Consider the following 20,671-nt stretch of genomic DNA (forward strand, 5'->3'; position numbering starts at 1 on the left):
CTTCTCAGCATAAGTGGCACAGGTTAATACAGGTAGGGGATATAAACTTGCAAGGGACAGGCATAAGGCTATCCTGAATATTAAAGAAAATACCAATTTCTGAATAAGGTTTAAGGTATTTAAAGCACGAGGAAAGAGAACGACATGGACCAAATAATTCTTATTTGCCTCAAATTGTCTTTATATGTTCTTCTGCGTGAATGTCACATGGCATGAGGACTTTGATGAACCAAGGCATGAAGGCATGATTCCAGTTAATGACCAGCTCTCATAGGAGATATACCTGTTATGTGTGCACCATATGTCATTGACTACATTTAACACTCAATTCTTGGGAAGGCAGATCTACACAAACAACTGCTTTCTCTTTCATTATTATATGGATTTTATTTCCTTTGTTTTTTTATGTACCTAAAAGTTCTGGTAAACTCACATAAGTCAGCTTCTGGTATCTATACTGAATCCAGCCATAGAACTGCATTCATAAGTAACTGAGACTGTTTACAGACATTGGTAGTAATCTGTAACAATGATAAGACAAACAGCTGGCATGAAGGTGGTGAAGAGTGATAAAGATCACTAACCGTAAGACTAGGCAACTACCACTACTGTTTGTGGTTTCCAGTTGGCTGGAGTTCTAATAGGATGCATTTGGCCCACAGGATTGTTGCAGATTTTCTTCTGTAAAAGGTAGCTCTGAGATATGTTTATAAGTCAGTGTGTGAGTGTGACCTGTGTTTACATACGTGGTAGGTCTGTGTGCAAATAATATGTGTATATACCTGAACAAGTATGAAGTATATGCACATTTTGCCTGGTGTAATGTTTAGCTAAAGGTACTTGCAAGGGACTGGAGTAGTTCTGGTACATGGCATAATCTTTTTCACATGCTAACCTTGTTTTGTCTCCTTATGTTGTATTTTAGGTAGATTACCTGTTCTGTTCATTATCCTTGGCAGAATGTGGACAGCGGTGATGTAATAGCCCTTTCCCAGTTATTGTTACATCTCCATCTAATCACACCCCATAAATGTCGTATCGCGTCTGCAACGGCTACGTCAGTTTGCCCTCTCGCTACAGCCCTTGTGGGATCCATCAGTACAATGTGGACACTGGAAGAAGGTCCCCCCGTTGGGTCTCCAAGGATCTTGGGAGCATCCAACATGAAATGGAATCACCAAGACCTTTCGCATTATCTGAACTGGAAAGGCACATCGAGGTGACCGAAGAAAGTGTTAAATAGATCACAGCGCCCATTGTCAACATTATAAATTTACTACTTAGTGATTGCTAGACCAGCTGTATACATATTCGGAATGACAGCAAACATAACTTTCTCTAGTCAACGCTATTCGGTATAGGACATTTAGGAGTAGTTTGTGGACAGGAGATTACTAACTAATCAATTCTTTTTGACCTAGTAACAAAAAGTTATTTCAAGATCTACTAATATTTCAGAAGCAGTTAGACCTAGTAGTTAATGGCTGTCTTGTAGAACCATTTCCAAATATTACCTATGTATGTGGAATACTTCTAACTGACCTTCCCAAAGCCCTAGTTCTGGGTTTGATTGATATAAATACAATATATGTGGTCAGACCCAGCACCAAAATTATACTTGGTGAAAAACCCTTAGGATCCAGCCCTGAGTATCAGGATTTTCTTCTGTAATCCTAAAAGAAGTTGGAAATTGGAAGAAAGACTTTCTGGAGTTAACTTCTTTCCCGTTGGTCTTTTAATGCTAGTGTGTTGTGGTTGAAATTCCTGGTTTGCACATAGAGGTTTCAGATTGTTTCATTATTAAACTGATATGCTTACCCACATATGGTGAATCTTCACCTTTGGGTAAAAATATATGTGTTTTGAAGGGGCCAAACATCAACTCACGTAAATGTAAAAAAATTAAAATACAGATTTCTAGTGCCACAAGACTTTTTATAGATTTCTTTAAGTTCTGTCCTTTATTCTACAATACACAGTTCTATTCTATTTTAGTTAAAACAAATTTGGTTGAAGTGGGCTGAGCTGCCTTTGTAACTTCTTATTTTGTGATTTGTTCTGTGAAAGGCCGCTGGACACTACAGCAGAGGCATCGAGAGTCCACGGCAATTGGACAGGTCGAGATCTGTGAGTCCTCTGCGGGGCATCCACTCTCTGGAACACTCCAGGTACGTTGCAGCACATACTGCTGTATCTCGCAGGAAAAAAGGTACTGAAAAAAGGCAATGCTTTTCCATTTAGGCTTCACCTCTAACTGGGCACCAACCACTAAAAAATGCAATTATTTTCACAACTGTGTCTATGCAATTCATACTGGGGTTTTTTTGTTACTTTTTGTTTTTATGACATGCCTCCCTTTTATACACACAAATGCACAAAAGTCTCTATTGTTCCTGCATTTAATTCTGCAACCTACAACCTACCCAAATGTTCAGGAGGATTCCAAATTTGAAAAAGACAACCCCATTCGAAAAGCTAGTAGGTTTGCCAGGTTGGAAATGTTAAGATTATGTGCTATTTTATCTACAACACGGTATATCAATAAGATCCTGGTCATGTAATATTAGCGCAAGATATTATTGAGATGTTGAAACATTTATAACAATGTTTGTTTAGTTTCATGTGACCCAAATTATTTTACTCTATAATGTTTTTTCTCTATTTGTATTGTCAGTAAATTCCCATTTGGCACAGAGTACGCCAAGAACCTGCCAAGCCCACCACTTTCCCGGCAACATTCCCTTTCCCGCCTTCCAGCGGCGTCTCTCGATGAGTCTGGTCTGGAGCTTTCATTGGGCCACAGGGGATGGAGCAGATCGTCCTTGGACCTTAGGGCATCTCTGACAGAGAGTGCCCAAAGTAGGGCAGGTCTTGTGCAGTGCTTGAAAGAAGCCAAAGAAAAACTGGAGGGACAATCAGAAGAGCTGAGGAAGAGGGACAAGGAACTGGAGCTAAGCAAAGCCAAAATAGACATGCTGGCCCTAAAGCAGAAAGTAAGAACCTAGAAATATTTGCGTTTCAAGTCCGGTGGGTGCACATAGATAGTAGAAATATGAAGCAGCTTTTGTACAGTGTAAATGTACATAAGTTAAAGGCAGTCCTGTTTCCAACTGTTTAATTTTGCAGTTAAATACATAAACATTTGCAAACATGTTTACAGATATCTATTACATACCTTATGTGCATACAACAGAGGCATCATAACTTCATATTCAAAGGATTTGTGCGAGTATTCCTCAAATCATTCTCCTTTTATTAAGTTACAGTTCCACTTTGGTGGCAGTTGAGTGGGACTAGAGAAGGGGATATATCATCAGGTCAATATCATGTTCCCTGAAGTAAAATAAGCCATTTATTACACCCAAAACTAACATTGAGTACAAAAGGGACAAAAATAGGCAGGTTGTAGTTATGTTAAGAGCTGTGAAGGTGAGTTTCCCCTTGAATTACAGTGGAAAAATAGAGCAACATTAGGTACGAAAATAATATAACTGCTGGGGAGCAGTCTGTTACTCACCCAGATGCCGTGAAACTATTCTTTGAAGAGAGGCATGGCTAGTCCACACAATATGTTGAAAAGTGAGTTCCCAGCTGTGAAAATCAACAAAGCTTGTTTTCTACCATCATCTTACTGGAAAGATAACTCTCAGCATGCAATGTATTCTATGTAAACAGAGTGGGACTTCTGTGGTCCTAAAATCTTAATCAGGGCCAGGCAGGACCCAGTGATATAAAGAGAGTATAGACAGGTGGTATAGATGATTGATTTATGTTTATGCTAATTTGGTCAGGAACACAACGGTACTTTTTGTGGGTGTTAAAGCCAAACCAATAAACTCACCCTGAATTCCATAAAATAAAAGTAGCAAAGTCATCAGTGAGAGAACACCAACCGCAGGACATGGAACTGGACTTGATGTCATCTAGGATGATCAATAAGCTAATCCGAGCCAAGGACATAATGGCGCAGATTCCAAGTATCGTTGATGATAAAGCGGAGACTATTTCGAAAAAATCAAGCAGGTTGGCCAAGAGACACAAGGACATTGCATGGATGGCCATCCAGGGAGGCTATCCCTAAAGACATTCATGCATGCTAGGGGGCTATGCAGATATACACAGGGGACATCACTACATATGTTCTGGCAGTGTCCTTTTGCACAGGTTTGGCTGGGATCCCTGCAAAATTAACTAAAATATTCTGTTGGGGGTGGGGGTCATCTCCTATCACTCTATATACGCTTTTTCCAGGAACTCACAGAGAGGGTGCCATTGAAGGAGCATGGCAACCAATATGTTGTGTTAAGGGTGCTTCGTGGTTTGCTGATTGTAGGAAGACAAAAACCCCACAACCTCTCATCTAATCCCCTTAACCCCAGGTGTCACTCCTGACTTAGCCCTTGGAAAAGTTTACGTTTTTACTGTTCCGATGACTTGCTGCTTTTTAATACATTAGGCTAATGTATAAATCATTGATGCTATGCTGTGACACGGTAGAGTATTTAAAAATTCATGAGGGTTTTGCTGTCTAAGGTGTACTGTTTTTAATATTATTGACTGTACACACATCAAGCCTGTATATACTTGGTGAAGCTGTCCATGTTTGTGTTCCACACTGTGTCACAGCATGCTTTGGATATAAAATGTTTGTCTTGTCTATGAATAAATTCAATCGAGCCGAGTCATCAGTTCATGTAAAACACTTCTTTCCTTAATAAATTATAGCAGGGGAAGAAGAGATTTGAAGTCACTGTATATATTTCACTCACTAAGGCACTTAATGCCAAATCTTATTCTATTGTTCAGAGCTATGGGTTATGATGGCAGCATATAAATAAATAATAAGAAAAAGAAACCTGAGAAATTGTAGGCTTCATTGAGCGTTCTTATTCTCCATTCTAATTGTTTTTAAAAAAAAATACAATAGATTGTCATTATTGCAGTATGATCGAGCCTTATAATTGAGTGAACAGCATCACAGATAAACCATGTAAGGATTTTTTTATTGTGAGGTACATAACATTTAAAGAGAATTGATATTAATCAGCTATGTGTCTGTGCTATAATGTAAGGCGAAATGCCAGGTATCTGTGGCGTGGCAAGCTTGGCAGGATGCTGGAGCACTAGGTTCACTTCACATGCATTTGTGCCCATTTTATGTAGTTTTTCCTTTTTGTGTGCATCAGAACATGTCTCTACTGCATATACTTTGTATAATGGTAACATTTTGATTCATTTCTTCATAAACCTGCCTTAAATCTGTATTTTCAGCAGCTAGAAGGTTCCATATCTGAACTGGAGAAGGAGAAAGGTTGGCTGGAAGTATCTCGTTATGAGGACAAGAAACAAAGGGGAGAACTGCAAGACAGGTAACAATGGCTTTTGTGTGACTAGAGATGTCTATATTGTGATTTGAGACATGATTGTTTTCCATTGTTGTTTATAATACAGACAAATCCATTTTTGCTGTACTGTGTTTTCAAATCGCAAAGCTATGGTTAGTATTGGCACGTAAGGCCAGTCATCAACCAAATAGTGCTCCAGGCGTGTCCTTTGTTACCCACACATGAACATGTCATGTGTGATTTTTTTATACATTTAAAATGCCAGTATCGGCCTAGATTTTTTGTGCATGCCCTCCATGCATTGTTTAAGTTCCCGCCCCTGTTCCTGCCCCTGTCATGTTCCAGATGTACACATTGGGGGGCATTTTCAGTAGTGACTGCCGGTGCCTTGATGGTCCAGGTACCCCATATGGCTGCTTAACTTGCCTGGCACTAACATGGCCCTGTTGGCAACCCAGCATTTAATGTAGGCCTGCTTTCTATAAATACAAAAAAACAAGTAGCCTTAATAATTGTATTATTTTTATTTTGTTGTGGAATAGCATTTAACAGATCTTACTACACGTAAAGTTTTTTACATTAGTATCACTAATACTCCTTTAAGACAGGACTAATATAACATGACAAGTCCAGCACTCACTGATAAGTAAAGTACAAAAGCACATGTCTGCTTTTTAACACAAAGTGTGCATCTGATTACCCAGGTCCCTAAAATCACATTTACCAGAGGAGTTTTAAGGTCTTATGAACTGCACCCTACTGATGTCGTAGAAGTATTGCATATACCTACTTTGTTTCTCTTTTTTGGAAATGATTACAAATACAATTCAACCTCAGTGTTTCAATCTTTCATCTTTTCAGTCTTCTGTAATTATACTTCCTCTGCTCTGTTTCCAATCAGGATTGTCAATTTGGAAATTGAAGTAATGAGGGCTAAATCTAACCTGGAAAACCTGAATTATACCAATATGTTCACGAACCAGAAGAATGCCACGGTAAAACCATGTCGTTTAACTCAACAATGCGTTATAAGGGTTACATGGCAAACCCTTTTATCGGGCTCTTTCTTACTTTGTCTAGCAATCTTAGTCTAACTATTGAAAGAATTATGTGATCTATACTCTGCATATCAGTAGTAGGAATGTGCTGACATTGAAGTTATTGGGAGTGCTTGACTTGCATGTGCACGAGGGTCTAAATAGACCTCCGCGCTCTGGAGTCGGCTTGGGGTACGGATATCACGTGCAGATAGATGTCGTGGGCCGAACACATTACCAGCATGTGAAAGAGCTGGATGGTGCGGGAGATGCAAATACATATGGGGTGGATTTAGCAGAATCCCCCAATGCAGTTGCAAAAGCAACACCACAAAAATGAATGTTGTGTGACAACTGGAGCTTCCCTTTAATGTCATCTATAAAGGAGAAAGTACATCTCTTCACCTGGAGAAAAATGAACATTTTCAATGGCATATGCTTATAAATGCACAGGAGTCTTTGGCCTAATGTAAACACATATACATGTTTATCTGAAACCTTACAATACTATAATTTATGGTTTACCAGTATAGTAACACTGTGACCGCCTCTGCGGTTCCAAAGGAGAATGATGGTATGGTCCAGGAGCTCCGGACAGCCCGTGAGAACCTGCTCTTTTTCCGGAACCGTGTTAAAGGCCTGGAGGCTGAAAAAAATCGTGCTCTAGAGGAACTCAGGACATTGCGAGAGGTGGGATACAGAAAATGTATTCATTTAATGATGTAAATTAAATTACGCTGGCAATGTCCCTCTTCCTCCATTAGTATTTACAGTCTGATTATCGACATGTATTATTTATTTTCCTGTGCACATGTGCAGGTGACAATTTAAAGTAATAAAGGTCATATCATTTTATTTATAGGGTAGTCAACTGGCTCTCAGCCAGACCAATGAGGCGAATCAGAGGGCTACTGATACAATACAAGCCCAACAGAACATGCAAGAGGAACTCACTGATCTCCAAATAAAGTACAACAGCGCCAATCTGGTATGGACATCTCTCACCTTTAAATTACCTTCTGCTTGGACCTGTTCCAGTGAGCCATCTGTAGGAAGTTTCACTTGTAGTTAATAGTGGACATTTAAGAACCGGTTGACAAAGAACCATTGATACGGTATATATGTCTGTAGGAGCAGTTAAGGGAAGGTTTACGAGTGAATCGACGTGAGCACTTGGGGAAATGGATTGGATATAGCTTTTTAAAAATCTAGGAAGAATACCCAGAGCAATAAGAAAAGAGTTGTGGGAGTGATTATTTTTTAATTGAAAGTGGATTTTTCACATTTTCCATTTATTATATTTTACAGCTCTGTAACACAAAAACCTGACTAGTATTGTTTGCAGATAAATATATTTATGCACTAGAAATCCACTTTATGTATATGCTACTGGGAACAGCCGTCCTAACTTCCCGTTTACATGATTTGCATTATCGTTCTTCTCCCCTTTATATAAATTAGTGCTTCTCTTTAAGCTTGAATGTCCGGTATGAAGTCTCGGAATCCATGAGGATTTATGAATACGCTGCATTTGCCTCAAAAATGTTGTCATTATATGGAGGCATGTTGCTTTTTTGTTGTTTTTTTTTGTTATCATTGTGCTATTCTCAACAGGAGAAAGAACTGCTGTCCTCCAAGGTAATGAGGCTAGAGGAGAAAGTTTCTGATCTGGGTGTAAGGTTAAAGATTGCTCAGACAGATAAAGAACGATTCTTGCAGGTAAGAACGGCCATACACCGATCACTATAGGGGACACCCGCAAGATGCTCCAACGCATGGTATATCTGCGGTAACATCAAAGTATTAGCAACGTCCGGCTTTCAGAAACATTAAATCATAAGAAATAGTAAGAAATGTTTTAGCAAAAACACTAGATGTACAGTGATTCAAACGCTGCCAACATTACAGGAGAAGCTGGATCTCCATCGACGCACACAAGAGCTTTCTTTAGAGCTGGAGAGGGCACAGAGGGGCCGGGAGGGCTTTAACGACCAGGTTAGTGACCTCCACATTGAGCTGGTTGGAGCCAAGGCCCAAGCTAACCGCCAGGACCAAGAGAAAGTACAGATGAAGGAGGAGCTCGTGTTACTGAAGCAGGTATGAATAAACACAGCCTTCTAAACTAGTGTCAACACTAAACTCGACTGTTCACCAACAAATACTCCTTTAGTATTGATGTGAACGCAACGTTACAAACTAAATTTGAGTTTTTGGTGGTTTTCTATTGTATTACTATAGTTTATTCTGCCCAGGTGAATGACAGACTGACACTGGAGCTGGGACAGACACAGCAGAAACTTCAGAGTTGCATGGATGAGCTGCACCAGATCCAGGCAGAGCATAAGATCTCCACAAATCTTGCATCAGCGCTAGAGGCTGAACGTGCGCAACTCTTGGCGGAGAAACAGCTGCTGCAGACAGCCGTGTTGAATGATGAAGAGAGTGACAGTATACGAGAACTCAGGTGTCTGGGGGGTTTATGTGACTCATTAGGAAATACGGCATCAAACAATAGTATCGTATTTTTTAAGAGGCTGCACTCTCTGTAGAAACACGGAGAGCCGAAGAGCCTTCCATTTAGTTTATTCTGAATTTGTCTTCTAGGTCTTCACGTGAGCAGCTTCAAGAGGAGAGGGATGCGCTGCGTACCCGTTGCAACACCTTGGAGGTAGCTCTGGAACAGGCGCATGAACAGATGGGCAACCAAATACAGGAGCAGCAGCAAGTGACATTGTATTGGAAGGAGAGGTGGCAACAGGCAGCCCTGAATTTGAAGAATGCAGAAGAAAAGCTGGAGCAGACAAGTCAAAAAGATGCTGAAAAGGTGATTAAATAATGTAAGGTGTACCTCTGTATTACAAACAATCATCCACACATTTGCTAACAATTGTAGATGAATTTATGCTACAGAAGTAGACCACATATATGGCTACCAGAGGTCATACACAGTGCCATCTGGGGTTTAAAGAATGGAGGAACATTGACCCTTATGGTATCATTGTGCAACCCTAACGCATTCAACTATTTGGTCTTAATTAACATGACAAAAACAAATTGTTGGTGCTGTTGGCTCAGCCATTCTCTTACCTTGCAGAGCACAGAGCTGTTACAAGAATGTGAAATGCTCCAAGCAGGTACGGAGGAGCTGTCTGAACTCAGAGCAACTGTGAACAGGTTGGTCAAATACATTATACATGTTGTGGTTGTGCTGCTCCGTGTTCATTATTCTACAGTTCACTAGTTCACAGCTAGTTCTGAAAATTATTTTCTTTTGCTAGACCTTTTTTTCTGGATATTTTGTATTTGACAAACTTTACAATACAATGTAATTGTATTTTTAGTTTGACACATTTTGCAAGTTCTCATGGATATAAATGTGGCTGTTTATTTCATAGAAATATTTCACATTATTGATTCAGTGCTTCTCAAATGTGACCTTAATGGCCACGAACAGCACAGGTTGTGAGAGTTATCACTTTATCTTTTTGAGAACAGTTGCTGCTGAAATAATTGAAGAAAGCTTAAAGGTTTGTCTTTATTCTAGTCTGAAGGAAGAAAACAACCAATTGAAAAAGACGATAAAGAAACAGGAGCAGAGTAATCGCCTTCAACATCTTCAAAGTGACATCCAGACCACCATGGTATGTTTGAAACACACAAGGGTCGCATGGATGTTGGAAGGATATGTTAGAGCAATTCAGAGAGAAACAATTGTCCTGCTTTCCTTGGCAGCCAATCTCTAGGAAAGTCCTCCTTCTACTGTAGGGGCCACTTGGTCTAATGCCTTATGAAGTATTCATATCACTATTGCTGAGCCAGAAGATGCTATGACATCAAATACTTTAGTTATTTGTTTATTGTATTTACACACACTTCACTGAGAGTGAATGTTCTTGCAGCAAATTATCCCAGTGCAAACAAATCAATATAATTGAAGTTTTAAATACTACAATAACAATGTTTACATCTTTTCCTGTACAGGATGATAATACAGAAGAAGTGAATTATCCACAAAATGAACTCTCTGCACAGTTACAGAGAACTTAGTGAGTTACATGTTTAGACAATGTCATTCCATATTGTATGATGATGTATCATTGGACATTTATAATAAAGAATATGTCAAGGGTACATTCAAATCATCAATAGCTTGTAATAATAACCTTCCCTAAAAAAGGGGACACTGTTTTACCTCTAACAAATACTGGCTAATGTGCATTATAGTTAACAACCACTCCAATGCCTGTCCCTGTTTTTTGTATCTTCCTTATATATCGCATGTCCTGCAGGCTTACCCACAATGGGGCATTTTTAAAGTTATCACGAGGCCATTATAGTTTTATTTTTTTAGAGTACAAAATGTTTGGGGGGGGGTTCAATATAACATTGATTCAACAAATACAAATCAGAATGGCATTTGCCGAGTGCGGCAAGGGGAGCATTCGTCCATTCACTGGAATGTATGGATTCCCTCCCCTCCTCTGCACAGCTGGTACTTTTTCCCAGTACATTTGCTGCCACTGTTCAGATATCTAGACATGTTCTAATGTTCCCCTGGTATGAAGGGCTGATATTTATTTCTCTCTGTAGTGACAGAGTTAAAGTTCTGGAGAGAGAGCAATCAGAAAAAGACATTGAGATCAGAAAGCTTAAGGTAAGTTGAGTTGGGATGCTTTCATTGGCTTTTGTAGAAACTCAAGCCCTCAAACGTAAACTCAACATTTGTTCCCACTTAAGTATGATTAACATCTACAACCTAAATAGACGTGTCTCCAATGTTGATCTTGACGGCTAGGTTGACCAGCTCATTCCTAGGGAATCACATCAGTTGCTGGTGCTATTTCTGTAATGTTGCCTTTTCTGGCATGACATCACCATCACCAGATTTATCAGCAAGTCAATTCATGCACATAGCTCCAGCTTATGACAGGCACCTGCACCAGGGCCAATTTGAATCCCCCTTACGACCCTGCATATGTATTTGTATGTGGATGTTATAAAAGTTTAACCGTTTTCCCCAAAACAAGCCATAAACAGTGCCACAATTAATGGACACTGATTGGTGGGTTGCCAAAATTGACAAGGGGCGATTGTAAATGGTAAGGACACCATGGCTTACCACATTGTTAAAAGAATGTGGATGAGTGATGATGTTGGATTGCCAGTTTTTCAGACCAGTTTATTTACCGTGCAGGCAGAGAGTGGCGCTGTCCTTCGTATTGAACTGGATGTTTGTAAGCAACAGCTGGATCTGGAGAGAAGCCATAGAGCCGCTCTGCAGGATAGAGTTGGGCAGCTGGAGTCCAGGCTCAGAGCTGAGGAACAGGGTGCTGAGGTGAGTAAACCTTGTATCAGGGTCAGAATCCTATGGTCAACACTCTTGTTGATATCAGACAGCAGGCTGTTAGTGGAACAGAGACTTTAGGAAGCAGTCATCTTGTTTCTCCTGGCAGACAGTCTAGGAGTCATAAGTTGTGCTAATATTGCCTCGAAGGTTATACATAAACTGGATGCCCTTCAATTTCACTGGAAGTAACAATTTGAGTGGTACTCACTACTATAATTGTTTGAGACTATGAAAATGTTTGGATTCAAGCAAAATCTGCCTGTACTATGCAGCTTTTTTTGATAATTTGTAAAGAATCACTTTACATCATTTTACAACATCTTTAATTAAATACAACATCAGAAACATCATCCCAAATAATGCCCAAAGCTAAGGTTTATTTTATTTTATATTTATTTTCTGCACAATTGACTAATGTTAAAAGCTGTGTGGGCAACATGTACTATGAGGTGAAGACCACCAGGTATCATAAATTCAGTGATCATAACATAATCCTTTCTTCCGTGTTAGTGAAAATGATGTTTGTCTGATTTTAACCCATAGGCATCTTTTATTGCAGGTTCTTGAGAACAATGTGGATATCCAGAGATCTCAGTCCTTTAATGAGAGGTGTGCACGTAATCTGTGAGCATAGAAGTACTTGAAGATATTATTACTAGATGGATACTACTAGACCATTCTAAGCTGAGTTGAGAACCGGCAGTGACCAATTGTCACCTAAGTGGCCACAATCCAATCTGGGGAAAAACAAAGGGCTCCCTACCTGCATTTATCTGTCTGCAGGGCAGTATATCAGGGGCATTATCGCGGTTGGTCTAGTGAGACACCATACAGATTTGTGTTTCTGTTGGAAATTATCAAATTTTTGTTCCCCATGTCTGTGTTTCCATCTATAGAGAGATTTAGGAAGCCTAGTTATGATTTACCGGTATATGTGACTTTTTGTTTGATTTTATTGTTCTTTGTTTTTTTTTTTACCCAGTATATTTATTGGTAGCTGAGATGCTATAGTTAGAAACCTTGATGCTTTATTGACCAGTAATTATGTACGCCAGTAGTTCATCTTTTGTTTAGAGCACATATTTAAAAATGAGACCTCTTTCAGGTCAGCATCAGATGAAGCCAGGTCACAAATTGTAAACCTTCAACAAGAGCTGGAAAAGGAGAAAGAAGTAAGGGCGCAGAAAGATGACATAATATTATTATTGAGAGAGGTAAGATGCCGTGACTCTTTTCTTAGGCAATAATAACTGGCGTATTATTATTGACTAAATCTGCCAACGCACACAATGCACATGCAAATCCTTATGGCAAAGTTTCCATTTCCACTAGGTTTTTTATAAGTCTCGGTATCGTGTATGCAGTGTGTTTTTCGAACTCGATACTTTGCAGTTAGGTATTTTTGCGAAGTGGCATTGGTTGTATGAGTTATTTGTTTAAGAAGGAACAGCTCACTTAATGGCTCTGGTAATAGAAACCGTGTGAGCACATATTCAATGGTAGTGCTCCCCTACTGCAGTCCCCAACAGCAACAGAGTATTCCCAATGAACTCACGATTGCCATAATGCTTATTATTTAGACTCGGTGACTGCAGTGGCTGTGCTGAGATGAAGAAACTGGGAAACCCCAAATTGCCAGGTTCCTTTATAATTGGAGTCAGCGACCATTATAATGTAGTGGGCATTCACAAAGATACCCTTCTGTATCTGTCTTTAGGAACTAGAAGAGCTGAAGCACAAGAAGCCTGGGGAGATTAAGGTGAGTCCAAATTCACGTAGAATTTTCATGGATAGCTGCTAATCAAGTTGGCTTAGTGGAGTATTGGCAAGTGGTTGCTTTATCTTTGTCTCGTACTTTAGTTTATAGGCAACAATGTAATGTAACCCAAACAGTTGGAAGCCACAAGGTATTCCAAACAATTTAACCTTTTCATTGTGAGAGGCAATAGAGATGTCATACTGTGTATAGTGGGTTCCTGTCTACATCATACTACTACTTATGTAAACCTGCTTGCTTGTATGGAGAGATTTCTATTAAATTGTTTACTTTTGCATATGTGTGTTTCAGGCATCTTTGGAGGAGGTGGACTCAGAGCTGATTTTCGTCCGCGAGGAACTTCAGAAAGTATGGGACATGTTGAAGATAAAAGACACAGAGCTGGAGGAGCAGTATCAAGAACTGAAGTCTGCTCGGGGTCAGGTACTACATTGGGTACAACTATAAAAATTGTATAGTAGTTTTAGCAGCTTGACGTATAGAGTTTAATAGGACTGATAGGACAACTAGGAAGAGCCTACACATCTGACACATTTTCAGACAGTCCTGTCATCAGGAGGGTGACCAAGAGGAGTCACATTGTATTCTCTATTTGATTCTAACCATACATAAACAATGTATTTAAACCTAACCCCCAGTTCCTTTTTGCAGTACACGGAATGCAGCAATGAGAACCTTAGGCTGGAGCAGTTGGTGGTCTCATTGCAGAAGCAGCTGACAGAGTCGTAAGTTTACACATGTTCTGGAATAATGCATCATATGGAGCTTCACCCTGAAATCATTAGTCACTATTGTTACCATAGACTAACACATAATAATAGGTTGTTTTTCATTATAAGGAAGAACATGGACAGAGTTAAATGTGTGGGAGCATGATGGCAATAGAATAGCACTGAGGTGATCACACCCCAAACATTTTCATCACGGAGTATTCTTAAAGTATACGAGCAGAGGAGGGCTGGTACCTTCTGGCCTGGGGGTCAGGTAAAGCCAAGTGGCCCGATTTACACACACATTCTCTCATGCTTCCAAACGCACACTAACATACACACTCATTCTTACATACTCCCTTTGTGAGCAGCCTGCATCACATGACCCCATCCCGTCCCCGTCTCTGCAATTTGGCCCATCCAAGTCAGACTTTTTTGTTTTGAAGAAGAATATTTTTTTACCAGCCAGGGGTGGAACAGCGTTGATTGAGTGCACGCAGAGATCCCAGTGAGTCTCGCTAAAAGTCTCTTTTTTGAACTCTCTCAAGTTCCTCAACTCATGAGTAACTCACAGCAAGTCTGCAGGGTTGGTCTCAGCACTCGCCATCCCATGAATGTTGGTGTATTTTTCCTAGGAAGACAAATCTAAAATGGTGGCAGGACCTGGGCTGCTTTATTTGAGACAGGTCGCTCTATTGAGACAAAAACTCATGTCCCTGCTTTCAGGAGATCAGAATGTTTTGGTAGACACAGAATAATTATGTCAAAACTTGATGCTATCTGAAATGGAAAAAACGGGAGGAGCTGCAAATATTATTTATTCCTGGTGACTTGTAAAGAATAGAGTTGGATGAATTGTAACTTCACTAAGCACACACATCCCCTGGGTAAGTTGCGTTGCGTGTCCTGACTTAACCCCTAAATAAATGCCTTTTGTCTTTTAATGCTTGGTTTCAGGGAGCAAACAGTGAAACGTCTCAAGCACATGAGGGAAGTGGAAAAAACAGAGCTGGATATTGAAAGGTCATCACTGGAGCTAAAGGTAAACACTGAAACTTTATTTCCTATTTATAATCTACCTGTATCACTTTCATGGTTACAAGTTTCAGAGGGAGTAGTGCGCAAACAATGGTGTATTTTAAAGCTGATTCTACACAAGAAAAGGGAAAATTCGACCCAGAAGGGCTGGTAGATTTACACTTGGTTAGAACAATGGGTTACTTTAGTGTAAGGCACTGAACGGTTCAGGTATTATAGAACATGTATGATAAAAGGATTGCTCTTAGGAACTCTGAGAAGTAGGATTTACAGATAAAGGCCCGGTTTACTCCTTTGGGTTTCACAACTGGGTTTAAAGCATAAGAAAAAATGTGTCTGCGCCATATTATATTCACAGATACCAAGTGTTGGGATCAGCAGACCGCTAATTAAAAATATAATGAGTACATTAATGACCAAAAAAGAAAAAGACAGGAATAAAATATTATTTTAGGTCGCCAAAAAAATAGTTTGTGGCTATCCGGTAGAGCAAAGATAATTAATTAGAGACATTTTGAGCCTACATGTCTTCCCTTCTCCAGCTGGCAGAGGCACGGGAGCAGGCTGAGGAGGCTTCATCCCAAACTGGGCTGAAGAGACCAAAGGAAGTCCAAGCTGCAGAAGGTTCCCACCTGAAGTGTGCTCGCTGTGACGTCTTCCTGCTACAACTAGACAAGGCCATCAAGGGTGTGTGGGGGACATGGGGCCGCTTTTAACAATTTTTTTTTTCTTTTCCAAAAAAAATGGGAAAAATAGTACTGTGGTTGTCAAATGCAAGTTTTGTTGTGTCTATATTATTTTTCTGCAATTAAGCTACTCTCTTTTGACCGGCTATTTAATTTGAAGTGTTGTGGTATCTCAGGAGTCATTGTGACGACATGTGGTTGGATGCTTTTCGTTTTTGTAACCAGGATGCCAGGGACGCAATGTGGAGTTACAGGAGGAGAAGAGCCAGGTGTTGGCGTCATTACATCAGCTGCAGGAAATATTAAAGGTGAACAGTTTTTCATTTAGTCCCTACATAACCTCAAGTAATTAAAATAAAAACGTATGTCTAAAATAGGAGAAGATTATTTAATCCTCTAACTGCTTACAGAGGGAATGAGTTTTAGACATACATTGGCTTTAACCAGCAACTAAACAGCAATAACAAAAACAACTACACTAGCTGTTTGCACAGGCTGCAATGGATGGAAAGCATTTGTTCGACTGTCTTTCATTTGCTACAGAACACCTTTTTTCTCTCAGCACTAGGAATATAATTGACTGCTTTTCTGTAGTCAGTCCGGCAACACATCTCACTCTCCTGTATTCCAGGGTAATTTTTTCTCTCCCCTTTTGTGTCTCTATAGGATGTTTCTAAGCAGACAAAAATGAATGAGAATGTGGCTCAAACCTTACAGGTGGACAATGAGACTCTAAAAAAGCAGCACAATTTGGTTACAGAGCAGGTAATAAACCCATTCACACCATATAAAGAAAGCTGTGTCGTAGTGTGACTTGGTATGATGACTTGCACTATCCCGTGCGTATATCATTATAATTAAACAGGGCCAGATACTAGGTATACATATCCTAAATATAGTCATACGTATAATAATAACTGCTAGTACTGGGTTACTGAGCTTCCAAGGAGATAGACAGATAAGGTCGGTACAAGTAAAATTCACATATTATACTTTTTTTTAAATCCTCAATGTTCAAAACTTTACTTTTTTGACCCAAATCATCTCGTAATTATCATTTACTAAACTAATGCTTATGTATTTTCTAAAAGGTTCTTATTTTCTCCTCATTTCCCTCTCTTTTTGTAGCTCAAAAATTTGTTCAAAGAGAAGCAAAATCTGGGAAAAGCCTACAACAAACTCCCTAAGGAGGAGATACCAAAGGAGGAATGGGCTGTTAAGTCAAAACTGGTTAAGGTAATCTATGCTACTTCTTATATTATAATCTGGCTCAAACATCCAGATCCAGTCCTCACATCAGTCTCTTTTCTTAGAATGTGTTAAGCGCTATCAAAGACAATGAAAGACATCAGGAGGAGCTTGGTGGTCAGATAGATCAACTACAAGAAAATGAAGCCCAGAAAAAAGAAATGAGAAGCCTAGAGAGGCAGCTTGATGAAAAGTCAGACCAGGTACAGCACAACATATAACCTATGCTGGAGGTAGTTGGGGATTTTTTATGTTTCAATTCTTATTAAATTCTTGGGTGTAGAATCCTGCCAACTTCAGTGTTAGGCAGGAACTGCCAGTGCCCCAACGTGTAGCATAACTAAATTAATTATTTAATGAACGGGGTGGGGGTTATCATAGACCAGAGAAAAGCATGTTAAAATGCCTTTCCCATTGTATACAGATGAGGATTTTTACTTTAATCTGTAAATTACCCATTATGAAGGTTTTGGAAAAGCTAACAAGTCTACTTAAAGACTGGAAATGCTGCTGGTTCTACAGAGTCTAGCTCTAGATCACAGTTCCAAGACAGGGACTTTTAGCTTCACTGTGTTTATGTCCAACTACTGTCTCATGGAATCTTGTTATTTCCAGATATCCTCTATGGCGTCTGAAATCAAAACATTACGAGAAAAAAATGAGTCTTTGATGAAAGGTAATGCACACACAAAAGGTACTATATATGCAAAACATAACCTGATTATTGTTATAGTATTTATTAATCGGAAATGCAAAAATGTTTGTGAAAATCTTGGGGCAGGAAACAAAAAACAGTAGCAGATGTCCTGTTTGTTTTGCAGTTTCCTACATTTATATATAATAACTTTGGTGCTTTATCTTCTTCATGTTTATTTAGCTAAACTGCGTTTCCAGCAGCAGGTCCAGCAAATAAGGAGCATCTCTCAGCCACACCATGAAAAGGAGCTGACAGACCCTTCTGTTCCCCGGCTGTCTGCTGACCCAGTTGATGCCCACCAAAGTATTAAAGCAGAGTTTATATTGTCTGGGAGCCAAGAGTCATTGGCTGCTTCAGCTGAAAGCCAAGCATCATTTCAATGTCCATCCGAGGGATCTTTGACAGCATCCCCCCAAAACTCAAGGCCTGGAACCCCCTTAAATCCCAAAGTTCATGGATCACCATTGAGACCCATCTTTCCAGGGACTGCAATGAAAAGTTGGAAAAGGTCCTCAGAAGTATCTCTGTTAAGTCCAAGGAGTCAGGCTGACAGCGAGGCTACAAATGATACACAGGGTTCCCTCACTCCTAGGGCATCTGCTCTGCTTTCTCCCAGACCATACCGCCCTCAGAAGACCATACAGACCTTTAAATTTAGAGATATCCAGGAACAATCAATCAACTGAAAGTATAAGGGAACATTTGGTTCATGGATAGGATAGAAACAGATAATTATATTATTGCATCAATGTGAAAAACTCATCAGTTCATATTTTTTACAATAAACTATGTTGATTCATTTACAATTAACGCATATGACACAAAAAAGTGGCCCCTTCATCTTCACAGGTTATCATAACTGGGTTTTTTTTTTTTGAGTAATATACATTTTGTACTATGAAATATAAATGATTGTGGCAAAAATGTTTAAACAAAATTTTGGATCAGTGAGTCATTTACTGAAATGAAAATATCAGTCACTTGATTTCTTCCTTTGCATTATTACTGACCTCAAGAATTTATTTTAGTTTTATATTTTACCAACCAGCCAGTAATACTGGCGATATGGCAACAGTATCAGACTATTAATGCATCAATGAAATGGCTAAAACGTTCATTTAAAAAGTTCTTAAATAAAGTAAAATATGTGAATGAGAACAAAGCCCTACACATTTATGATTTTAATTTCACACATTTATATAAATACAGAACTTATACAACTATATTTTTCTAAACATGAAATAATGTATTAAAAGTCTTTATGTGAGATCATTATTGTTCAGCGGATAAGAATATTTTTTTTGTAATTTAGTATTCTTTACGGATCTGATTTTCAATGGGCTGGGTAACAAATTCTGGATGCTCAGTGAGGAAGTTGGCAATGTGCACATTATTAAAGTTATACCAGTCTTGGATGAAATTATGCTATGTAGGCTGCATAATGATAGCTGGAAAATATAAGATTCACAAACTTACACAAGTAATTGTATATAACTATATGTGAAAAACAAATCATTCAGTATTATAACAGCGGCAAACATTATTTCCTTTGTGGCACAAGGTTGGAGTGTTCAAAGATGGGCAGAGTATTTTTGCAGACATAAATATCAACTATTGTTTTTGATTACGGTACTTTATAAAATATGGCATATTGTGCTGCAGTTTAGTGCTTAAAGGGTACAGCACGGGATAGGTTACATATCCTAATAAAGGGTTTATTGCCAAATGGGGGTCCACGGAAGACTAGTAATCTGCTTCCTATAGTAAAGCCAGCACATGCTGAGAGGTGATGGATAATGTATAAGAAATCAATTACATTAGAAAAACATTTCTTGAGTTCAATGCCTAAATGCACATAAAACACGAAATAAGAAATGTCATTATAAATGCTACAGTCAATATTTTGGAATCTGTACTTCAGACACTAAGTGACATCATAACACTAAACATTTTTTTTTATTTAAATGAAAAAGCAAAAGGCTATTTTACTTACAAATGTTGTTCCTTTTACTCTTATACTTGGCTACTTAATGGTTGCTGTAGTTCCATAACCTACAATGTATTAAAAGGCACCAGACCACTTGTTATTAAATTGGAAATAACCCCAGCTTGTCCTGTGATGAATATCTCAGTGTGGCCCCAAAGGGACTGCATTTGGACCATATGTATGCACATACCCAATGCCCATGTATATAGCATCGCCGTGCAACACCCAACGGAACACAATTCCTTTATTGGCCTTGTGATGTCAGAAAGAACTAATGCAGTAGGGGCTTTTCTCATGGAAAATGTAATCACACTGCGCAGTGAAGCAAATCATGATCTACTGTTCACAAAAGAAACCGTTTATAGTTCAGGTTAAAGATGCAAAACTGGATTATATGCTTTGTATTAAAATTTGCTATGCCTCAAAGTTCTACAATCTGATATAAGGTATACTTGGAAAAAATGAACATTTAACTTTGAATAGAATTGGTGGTGGAATATTTGATTGTAAGGATATTTGTTTAGTTTGGTTACTAAATATTGTTAAATAAAAAGCCATTTATTGAATATTGAAACTTCTTTCTCTGCCTTGAGAAGTAACAATTTGTTATGAGGTGAAACCACAATGCAATGGTAGGATGTGTCATTGCTGTTTCAGACTGTAACAACACAAAGATCCATCGGACCAGTTGAATAATCCCCAGCAGTGCATAATTCCTAAAACTGCGATAACTGCAACTTTTGCTCAAACTCCTTGCATCACAAAACTTGATGAAGTGACAATACCTGAAATTTTCTTC

The 20,671-nt window shown here is 39.0% G+C and overlaps 2 protein-coding genes across 2 annotated transcripts; both read left to right on the forward strand.

The window, feature by feature from the left end:
* The first annotated feature begins 988 nt into the window (after positions 1-988).
* Positions 989-10,429, forward strand: LOC128491404 (cingulin-like protein 1). Its single transcript, XM_053463726.1, has 14 exons — positions 989-1,219; positions 2,068-2,168; positions 2,675-2,993; positions 5,272-5,369; positions 6,247-6,340; positions 6,911-7,072; positions 7,245-7,370; positions 7,997-8,101; positions 8,291-8,479; positions 8,635-8,846; positions 8,987-9,206; positions 9,477-9,556; positions 9,927-10,023; positions 10,364-10,429. Exons 1-14 carry the CDS (start codon positions 1,031-1,033, stop codon positions 10,427-10,429), a joined length of 2,058 nt encoding a protein of 685 aa, XP_053319701.1. The 5' UTR covers positions 989-1,030.
* A 440-nt stretch (positions 10,430-10,869) lies between these two features.
* Positions 10,870-18,571, forward strand: LOC128491405 (uncharacterized). The gene is made up of 15 exons (XM_053463727.1): positions 10,870-11,036; positions 11,577-11,717; positions 12,289-12,338; positions 12,835-12,943; positions 13,447-13,488; positions 13,798-13,929; positions 14,158-14,231; positions 15,174-15,258; positions 15,797-15,941; positions 16,166-16,248; positions 16,607-16,705; positions 17,069-17,176; positions 17,254-17,391; positions 17,804-17,864; positions 18,066-18,571. The coding sequence occupies exons 1-15, from the start codon at positions 10,929-10,931 to the stop codon at positions 18,569-18,571; spliced, it is 1,881 nt and encodes a 626-aa protein (XP_053319702.1). The 5' UTR covers positions 10,870-10,928.
* The last annotated feature ends 2,100 nt before the right edge of the window (positions 18,572-20,671 follow it).

The sequence above is a fragment of the Spea bombifrons genome, chromosome 4, assembly GCF_027358695.1.
Source record: "Spea bombifrons isolate aSpeBom1 chromosome 4, aSpeBom1.2.pri, whole genome shotgun sequence".
NCBI classification, from domain to species: Eukaryota; Metazoa; Chordata; class Amphibia; order Anura; family Pelobatidae; genus Spea; species Spea bombifrons.